The 10745-nt window shown below is 42.3% G+C and overlaps 1 protein-coding gene across 1 annotated transcript; it reads right to left on the bottom strand.

Annotated features, from left to right (window-relative positions):
• Nucleotides 1-5202: 5202 nt before the first annotated feature.
• LOC148293918 (uncharacterized) lies at nt 5203-9792 on the bottom strand. Its single transcript, XM_088254649.1, has 5 exons — nt 9405-9792; nt 9116-9266; nt 7394-8104; nt 6682-6779; nt 5203-6323 (listed from the first exon to the last, which is right to left on the bottom strand). Exons 1-5 carry the CDS (start codon nt 9790-9792, stop codon nt 5203-5205), a joined length of 2469 nt encoding a protein of 822 aa, XP_088110775.1.
• Nucleotides 9793-10745: the final 953 nt, after the last annotated feature.

Genomic DNA, 10745 nt, shown 5'->3' with positions numbered 1-10745 from the left:
TCCTAAGGGAGGTATCCAGGTTCCTATCTGTTTCCTAAGGGAGGTAGGATAGTCATACAATTGCCCATAAAAAGCGTCCTAAGGGAGATACAGGGCGACGACCAGAAGCGTCCTAAGCTTTCTCCGGAAAAATGCAGAAGACGCCTGGAATCCCTCAAGAGGGACCCTGGCTTTTGCAAAAATCCTAAGGGGAAATGTACAACCAAGACACTAGCCGGTTACTCAAGCAGTTCACAAGTCAATATGCAAATTGAGGTTAAAAATAATAACTGAAATTTCCATAGCAAAGTGACCAACCGGCCAAGTTCAAACAAAAAAGAAGATAGGTCAAACAAGACCAATTGTTCTAAACAAAAAGCAGACTACAAAAGCTGAAAAGAAATAAAGGAGTCTTCATATGGGGTGAGTGAACGAACAACAAGGATGGTGCTTCGGCGCCTTGAAAATCAAGGGTCGTATGATATATTGATGAATGGATTTTCCTTACAATCTAACACTACTCCTAGGAAAGCAAGTAAAGATATTAAAAGTGCATTACAGGAAAAAATAAGTTGCTCCGTGGGAGGCTTTGTTTTGGTGTTGAATCATTTGAATGTAGCTCGAGTCTTGTATTTATAGGAAGAGTCTCTAGAGGAGTAATCGAGGCTAAAAATCTGCATGGTGGAGCTTGATTGGAGCAAGTGGGCAGTCCAATCGACATTTGGGATCGTGAAGTATGGTGGTGTGAGCCCAGAAATCACGGTGAATCTCAGCCGCCGCTCTTGATCGTGGGTTCTGAGCTTCTGGCCGTGGAGACACATTTATGGCCTGGATAGCTGGTGAACCAATATCTCAGGCTGTCAGAATTCTTGTGAGAATGTCCACGTCTAATCACTCTGATCCTCATCACCAAATCCTGACTTCAGTCACTTCCCACCTTCCCTCATGCATTAAATGTTTCTTTGTGGCCAGTGGGTTTGCTGCATTAAACAGGCACTACTTCATTAAATGAAGCCTGGGTCCCTGCTATCACGTGATGATCTGACTTTAATATTTCTGGCTGCGATTTTGCTTGGCTTCGGCCTCGGCCTGCACTCGAGGCTGAGATGATCATGCCTTAGCATTTTTCTTTTGTCTTCAGGAAGGCAAAGCACCTTGTTGAAACGCTGCGTTTCAGTTTTACGAGCAAGTGCCAGGGCCGAGAGAGGGGCTCCTTCGGCCAGCTTATGGCCGTGATTTATCAGGCACAAACAGTACATAAACTATACAAAAATATATATAAAGTTAAATGTATTTGGTTAATTATTACATCCCAAAATATGTTCGAAACAAGTCACTCGCCACCCGCCTAGACCCCTTCGCTGAACATCCCCCAGATCAGGCAAGTAATCCTTCTCCAAGCGATGTCCCCGCCGTCGATGTCTGCCTGCCATCTCGCTCGGATCAGCTTCCGCTCGGCCAGGGCCTTCTTCGTCTCGGTCGCTGCCTTGAGGATTTGCTTGGCCGAGGACTTCAGTTCTTTCCCAGTCGTGACCGCGCCATCTCGGCGCTGGAGTATGAGAGCTCAACGAGCCTGGAGCTCGGCGATCTGAGCCTCGACCTGCGCGAGTTCTTCAATTTCCCGTTGGACCACGAGGTCGTTCACATATATACTCATGCTTATTGTGCACTATATCTGTTAATTTTGTGCAACAACATATCTTGTATGTGGTATAACTAAATTTACAAATGGAATATATATATATTTTTTTGGAAATAGAAAGAATATGTCATACAATTAAGAGATTCAACTCTACATTTCAAAATTGTGAAATGGTAAAACTAAGTGGAATCATCTTGACCGCCAATAACGACTTCGCCTCACTCTGGTGATAACAGATGCTCTAGCAGTACTGGCTCTAAGTAATAGTGTAGTTTGGACCCGGAGTCCTATTGTGCTTCACTTTGGAAAGCAGTACCTAGAACATCTTGCTCTAGCTTTGTCATCCAGGGTTGTGGCTTTTGTATGGGCCGTCTTCTATCACACAGATTTTCCTCCTCCTCCTCCTCCTGCCAATGGATGTGGACGTTTTCAGCACACTATTGAACATGGACTACCTGTTGCTGGTCGTTCACTGCTTGGAACCGTCCGGAAGATATACAATAATTACATCGTCATGGCATTGCTGGGATTTATAATGGCTTTGTGTGTCAACCTTAGAGATGGGTATGAGGAGAAACAACCTATCATCATCCCGAAAGACCCTATCACTCAAGACTAGAATGCTATTAACCATCACACCTTTCTCACCCCTTACACGACTTACAGGAAAGCTGGGTGCGGCTTGCGTGTACATTTATGTTGTGAGGAAGCTGTTCTCTCTGCCAATTTACTTTAAGAACACCATGGTGGCCATCTACGTTCTTATCATGGTAGCCTTTGTCATCTATGGGGACCTTCGCGACTCCGAGTATATAGCTAGCTAACTTTTTTTTACATATAGACACATTCAGTTTATGTTTTTTAGTTAGCAATTTACCATAACTAGCCATATTTCTGTTTCTAATCAGTAACTGAGATATAATCTAGTTCTGTTTATGTTATGTGCATAATAATACTATGCTATGCAATTCATGTTAGAGAAAATCAAATACCAGCAATTATGGAAAAGAATATCAGATTTCTATTCTTTTCTGTATTGCTCACACTATCTGACAAAGCATATGAGCTCACTCACTATACATACCGTTGGAGGTGAGGGAGAGATAGACACATTCCTAAATTCAATCTCAACCATCCATTACATGCTTTGAGATTAAGACACTTGTCCAATGTTAAGCCCTATGAGACTTAACCAACCTGTTACATTTTAAACATACTAACTCGGCCTATGAGCTGAGGCATAACACAAATAAAAAATTATAAACTTTTCTAATCAGTTCACCAATTTACACACTAACACTCCCCTTTAAATTGTGAGTTGATTTCACTCCGAGAAGATCCCTAAGATAAGTGTATTGTTCTTTTGCCAATGCCTTTGTGAAAATGTCAGCTACTTGTTCCTTGGTAGAGCAATGAATCAATTCAATCACTCCTTGCTGTAACGCCTCCTTGATATAATGATACCTTCGATTGATGTTCTTGGTTTTCTGGTGGAATATAGGATTCTTAGTGATAGCAATAACTGAATGTTGTCACAGTTCAATGGTGCTGCAACAGTTTGTATGTCACCAAAGTCTTCAAGCACAAATTTTAACCAAGTGGCTTGTGTAGTTGCCTCCGATGCACTAATATACTCTGCTTCAACTGTGGATAAAGCAACACATTGTTGCTTCACATATGCTCAAGAGAAAACTCCACTACCAAATGCAAAAGCATATCCAGATATGCTCCTCATATCTTCTTCTGGGCCACTCCAGTCACTATAACAAAACCCTACCAAAGTTGCTCCTCCTCTTTCGTATTCCAAACCTGTTAACGGGTGAATTTGTACCTAACAGATTAAGACATAAGCACACACATAACACAAGTGTTTGAGTGGTTCGCCCATAATGGGGCTACATTCACTATAGTTTATAACTTTGTATTTGTATTTGAATATGGAGATTACATTGTACATGAGAGAGATATGAGAAGAGAGAATTGAGAGCTCTAGTAGAAGAGAAATAGAAAGTTTGTGAGAGCTTTGGGCAGCTCTTGGAGAAGTGAAGAAGTAGCAGCCGATGGTCCCTTTGCTTGGAGGTGGTGGGCTCTCTTTTATAGTCCAAGTTGGAGTAGACAAGGTTGATTGATGGCCGAGGACCTTTGCATGGCTAGCTACTCCTTGTTTGGTGGGATGTGACCTATGACAAAAAGGGCTATCCCTTAATTGGTGGGATTTGCTTAAAGGGGGAATGTGAGGTCAACAGAAGCCTCCAAGCTCACAATCGAGAAGAGCTTCTTGGCTGAGGACTTTCTAGTAAAATCAGTTTTGACCGAGCCGAGCACATAACTGTTGAGGTGGTGAGGTCGAGCCGAGCACATATCTACTGAGGTGGTGAGGTCGAGCCGAGCACATATCTGCTGGAGGTGCCGAGGCCGAGCCGAGCATATATCTGCTGAGGTGGTGAGGCCGAGCACATCACATGTGTGGAGATAATAAGGCCGAGCCGAGCCTTAATTGGTGGGATTTGCTTAAGGGGGAAGGTGAGGTCAACAAGGTGCCAACAGAAGCCCCCAAGTTTACAGTCGAGAATAGCTTCTTGGTTGGGGACTTTCTAGTAAAACCAGTTTTGACCGAGCCAAGTACATATGGAGATAATAAAGGCCGAGCCGAACACATATAGAGATAATAAGGGCCAAGCCGAACACATATGGAGATAATAAGGGCTGAGCCAAACACATATAGAGATCATAAGGGCTAAGCCGAACACATATAGAGATAATAAGGTCGAGCCGAACACATATGGAGATAATAAGGGCCAAGCCGAACACATATGGAGATAGCGTGGATGAGTCGAGCTCATATCTATCAAGGTGATGAGGCCGAGCCGAGCATATATCTGTAGATAATAAGGCCGAGCCGAGCACATATATTGAAAATAATTTTCCTCATCCTTTAAGCATGGCTAGATATATTGGAGATGGTGTGGCCGATATACATAGTGTCCCCTGAACCCCCAAGTTCTTTAGTTAAGAACTTGCTATTGACTGGGAACCTTACAGTAAAACCATTGTTGGTCGAGCCGATCAACTTGTACTTTGGTGGGGAGAGCTTTTGTTCGAGTAATATGACATGGAGATTGAGCATGCAAGATGGTCGGGTCGGTCATGCGACTTGGTGGATGGCCATGCAAGGTGATCGGGTCGGTCGTTCGACGTGGTAGATGACCATGCAAAGTGGTCGGGTTGGTAGTTCAACTTGATAGATGACCATGCAAGGTGGTCGGGTCAGTCATTCGACGTTGTAGATGACCATGTAAGGTGGTTGGGTCGGTCGTTCAATGTTGTAGATGACCATGCAAAGTGGTCGGGTCGGTCGTTCAACGTTGTAGATGACCATGCAAAGTGGTCGGGTTGGTCGTTCGGCGTGATAGATGACCATGCAAGGTGGTCGGCGCTCATCCTCGGTGGTCGGGTCGGCCATGCAAGGTGGCGGGCGACCATGCAGAGTGGTCGGCGCTCATCCTTGGTGGTCGGCGCTATCCCTTAATTGGTGGGATTTTCTTAAAGGGGGAAGGTAAGGTCAACAGAAGCCTCCAAGCTCACAATCGAGAAGAGCTTCTTGGCTGGGGACTTTCTAGTAAAAACAGTTTTGACCGAGCCGAGCACATATTTGTTGAGGTGGTGAGGTTGAACCGAGCACATATATGCTGAGGTGGTGAGGCTGAGCCGAGCACATATCTGCTGGAGGTGGTGAGGCCGAGCTGATCACATGTGTGGAGATAATAAGGCCGAGCGAGCCTTAATTTGTGGGATTTGCTTAAGGGGGAAGATGAGGTCAACAAGGTGCCAACAAAACCAAAATCAAGAGTCCCTTGAATATATCTCAGAACTCTCTTTGCTGCCCCATAATGCTTGTTTGTAGGATAATGCATAAACCTTACTAACAAGCATGCAACATACATTATATCAGGCCTTATTGCTGTGAGATACAACAAGCTTCCCACAATTTTCCTGTATTGAGCTTCATCTGCAGCTCCACTATCATCATCCTTCCTCAGTTTATCATTTGGTACAAGTGGAATGCTCACAGGTTTACAATCCTGGAGCCCAAACTTCTTCAACAGAGTTGAGGCATACTTTCTCTGATGTATGAAGATACAATCTTCAGTTCGCATAACTCCCATTCCCAGAAAATGATGTAGCAAACCCAAATCTATCATTTCATACTTATGCATCATATCAGTCTTAAACTCCTGCATTAACTCCTGAGAATTTCCAGTATAAACTATATCATCAACATATATAGACACAATAATCAAATCTGAGTCTTTTCTGCACTTGGTATATAATGTTGCTTCACTGATACTTCTTTTGAAACCACACTGCGCAAGGTAGGAATCTATCTCTCCACACCAGGTTCTAGGTGCTTGCTTCAACCCATACAAAGCCTTGTGCAATTTGTACACCTTATCCTCCTCTCCTTGCACAATGAATCCATCGGGCTGATCTACATACACCTCCTCTTCAAGTACACCATTTAAGAATGCAGATTTCACATCCAACTGATATAACTTCCAATTGTTCTTTGCAGCTAGTGCAATAAGAGTTCTTATGGTGTCTAACCTTGCCACAGGTGCAAAGGTTTCATTATAATCTACTCCAGGCTTTTGTGCATAGCCCTTTGCAACTAGCCTAGCCTTATTCTTTTGAACCGAGCCACCTAAGTTCAACTTTTTTTTTATACACCCATTTTACCCCAATCAAAGGCTTATTGAATGGTCTTCTTACCAACTCCCATGTCTGATTTTTCTCAATCATACTCATTTCATTCTCCATTGCCTTTTTCCATGCTTCATCCTATGCAGCTTCATCAAAACATTCAGGCTCAACAATGCATAAATGACATCTTTCATAAATCTCACTTAAGTTCTTGTACCTCAGTGGTGTATCATCATACTGAGGTGTAGACAGTAAACAACTTGAATCACCAAAATCAATAACTAAAGGACTTCCAACTTTAATTTGAGACCCAACAGATATCACTTAGCCCTGAGATTCAGGCCTTCCATCCATTCTACCCATGTCTAAAGGCTCATTTGCAGATAGAGGAATGCAAACTTCCTTTACTTTGTGCTTCTCCCAATCCCATTTTCCATTCTCATCAAAGATTACATCCCTAGAGAGCAAAACTTTTGAGTTGCAGGATTCAGTATTCTATACCCCTTCTCACAAACACCATATCCAATAAAAACACCTATGGCACTTGTGGCTTCTAATTTGTGCCTCAAATTTCCTGGAATAAAAGGATAACACACTGAACCAAACACTTTCAGGTGTTTAATCCCAGGTTGTCTTTCTATCCCCAAATCTTCACAAAACTTTTCAAAATCATTTGAGATGAACTCTCCTCCCCTATCTGTTCTCAACTTCTTTACATGATAACCACATTGAAGCTCTACCATAGCTTTAAACTTCTTGAACACATGGAATGCCTCTGATTTGTTTCTCAAAAAATAGACCCAACACATTCTTGAATAGTCATCTATGAAAGTAATAAAGTATCTGTTTCCACTCAGACTTGGCGTTTGCATAGGACCACACACATCTGAATGTATTAATTCTAGTGGCTCCTTTGCTCTCCATTTTGACTCTTGGGGAAATGACTCTCTGTGATTCTTCCCCAGTACACATCCTTGGCACACGACATCACTATCTTGGATTTCAGGCAGCCCCAATACCATTTATTGACTCTGTAATAGCTTGAGACTTCTGAAGTTTAGATGACCAAACCTCTTGTGCCATATCTTTGCACACTCTTGCACATTTGTTTTCAATGCAAGCTCCTTGTTTGTGTTGAAGATTAAAGGAAAACACCTATTCCCTTTCTGTTTCACACTGACCACCAAGTTTCTTAAAGTTCTATAATCAAATATATCCACCTTATAATCTCCAAATAGAAGAAAGTAACCCTGCTCAGTCATCTGCCCTACACTTAGCAAATTCTCTGCAAGACCAGGTACAAGCATAACCTCCTTTATATATCTCTTACCCTTCTTTGTTTCAATGATCAGTGTCCCTTTTCCTGTCACTTCAACCAAGACTCCAATGCCTACTTGAACCTTTGCTTTCACTCTTCTGTCAATGTCTACAAGCAAATCTTCCTTGGATGTCATATGATTGCTACATCCACTATCTATGTACCATTCATCACTTTTCTTCTTTACTTCTCCAGAATGATTAGCATAGAATAGGTTTCCAGTTTCTTCAACCTGATTAGCAAAATTCACTTGTTGCACAGCCTTGTTTGTATGACAGTATTTTGCAATATGCCCAATTTTGCCACACTTATGACACTTGACTTTGTTCTTAACCCAACACTCCCCATAATGAAGTCTATCACAGAATTTACACTTATCCCCAGTGTTATTTGCCTCATTCTTCACAGAGGAACAAGCCTTATTACTCCAATCAGCCTTGTTACTCCCTTGTGTCCCTTTTGGCCTAAAATTTTGTTTGTGCCTGATAAATCACGGCCATAAGCTGGCCGAAGGAGCCCCTTCTCTCGGCCCTGGCACTTGTTCATAAAAACTGAAACGCAGTGTTTCGCCAGGGTACTTCGCCTTCCTAAAGATAAAAGAAGAAATGCTAAGGCATGATCATCTCGGCCTCAAGCGCAGGCCGAGGCCGAGGCCGAACAAAATCACTGTCAAGGCATTAAAGGCAAATCATCACGTGACAGTACGGTCCCAGGCTTCATTTAATGAAGTAGTGCCTGTTTAATGCAACAAACTCATTGGCCACAAAGAAGCATTTAATGCATGAGGGAAGGTGGGAAGTGACTGAAGTCAGGATTTGGTGATGAGGATCAGAGTGATTAGACGTGGACATTCTCACAAAAATTCTGACAGCCTGAGATATTGGTTCAACAGCTATCCAGGCCATAAATGCGTCTCCACGGCCAGAAGCTCAGAACCCACGATCAAGAGCGGCGGCCGAGATTCACCGGGATTTCTGGGGTCACACTACCATACTTCACGATCCCAAATGTCGATTGGACACCCACTTGCGCTAATCAAACTCCACTATGCGTAAATTCAGCCTTGATTACTCATCCAGGGACTCTTCCTATAAATACAAGACTCGAGCTACATTCAAAGGGTTCAACACCAAAACAAAGCCTCCCACGGAGCAACTTATTTTTTCCTGTAATGCACTTTCAATATCTTTACTTGCTTTCCTATGAGTAGTGTTAGATTGTAAGGAAAATCCATTCACCAATATATCATACGACCCTTGATTTTCAAGGCACCGGAGCACCATCCTTGTTGTCCGTTCACTCACCCCATATATCACACGACCGTCGCTCCCTGAGCAACGCGCCGGAGCACCGCCCAAAACCCACCATCAACACCATCACTCAACGGCCTTGTAGTTCAGGCCGTGAAGCTAACAGCCGAGACCAATTCCTCTCTCGACTACAATCGTTTGCTATTGTTTGTTTGACCATTAAACCTATTCGGTTTTGATGCAATGTTCAAGCTAGAAAATGCCTTCTCCGTACTACTCTCACCATGTCTATCAAGCCGTTGTTCATAACCCTTTAAAATTATAACCACATCCTGAGCATCAATGGTGTCTAAATCCTTAGTATTTTCTATCACAGCTGCAATACTATCATAGGATTTAGGTAAGCTGATTAACAGCTTCTAAACAATTCTTTGATTGCTCAAATTTTCACCATAGCTCCTTATTTGATTAATTAGGTCAAACAATTTAGCAATATACACAGAGAGAGACTCACTATCATTCATACGAGTATACTCAAAATCTCGTCTAAGACCTTGAAGTTTCACAGATCTTACTTGCTTATCACCAACAAATTCTTGTTTCAGAATGTCCCACGTAGCCTTCGCACTTTCCTGGGTTGCGATTCTCGGGAAAATTTGATCTGAAACAGCACCTTGGATGATGCCTAGTGCTCTAGCATCCTTAACCACAGTCTCACGCAACAGCTTCCTCTCCGCCTCCGTGAGTTCCTCCTCTTTCTTTACCGGAGTTTTGTACCCATTTTCAACCAGATCCCACAGTTCGTGCGAACGGAAAATGGTCTTCATTTTGATTTGCCAGAAATCCAAATTCTCGCCATTGAAGATTGGCGCTCTGAGTTCTCCTCCTCCAGATCCAGCCATGTTAGACTCGATCATTGATATGAACTTGAATCTCTGCAATGAGCTTTTGCTGTGAATTCGAGCTCACCCTAACACACACGACGCCCAGAAATTTAGACCGAACCTGGCTCTGAGGCCATGTTAGAGAAAATCAAATACTAGCAGTTATGGAAGAGAATATCAAATTTCTATTCTTTTCTGTATTGCTCACACTATCTGACAGAGCATATGAGCTCACTCACTCTACATACCGTTGGAGGTGAGAGAGAGATAGACACATTCCTAAATTCAATCTCAACCATCCATTACATGCTTTGAGATTAAGACACTTGTCCAATGTTAAGCCCTATGAGACTTAACCAACCCGTTACATTTTAAACATACTAACTCAGCCTATGAGCTGAGGCATAACACAAATAAAAAATTATAAACTTTTCTAATCAGTTCACCAATTTACACACTAACAATTCATGCAGGCATACTAATACTATGCTATGCAATTCATGTAGGTGATGGCTAAAGGTGGAAGCAGAGCTGCCAATGCCGAGAGAGAAGCTATAAATAAATAAGTAGACACTGCCTTCAGTTTGAATGTGTCATCTTTCAATATGCTTTTAACTGCTGCAGGTTCGCCCCTCCGGTAAGTAAGTACGTAGGTATCTAGGACTTATAAACTTTGTCATTCATCATTGCCACAACAAGTGTATGTGAGTGTGAAGGCTCAATTCTCATTTGTAATGTGAGTGAAGTTTCAGTTCTCATCTTGATTTGAGCTACTTTTATAGTTCATACTTATTAGTTGTTCTAATCCTCCAACCACAAAACGCTCAAATCCTTCTCCAATTTAGATTAATTAAGCAAGACACAAACAAATCAACCCATGACTGCCAATGACTATATATTATTATATTGAACTATAATACAAATCTATAGGATAAGTGTTGCGTAGATTTAGCTCCACCAAAATGGATTAA

Source organism: Prunus avium, chromosome 6 (assembly GCF_965620075.1).
Source record: "Prunus avium chromosome 6, drPruAviu1.hap1.1, whole genome shotgun sequence".
Classification (NCBI taxonomy): Eukaryota; Viridiplantae; Streptophyta; class Magnoliopsida; order Rosales; family Rosaceae; genus Prunus; species Prunus avium.
This window is presented reverse-complemented; position numbering and strand designations above follow the sequence as displayed.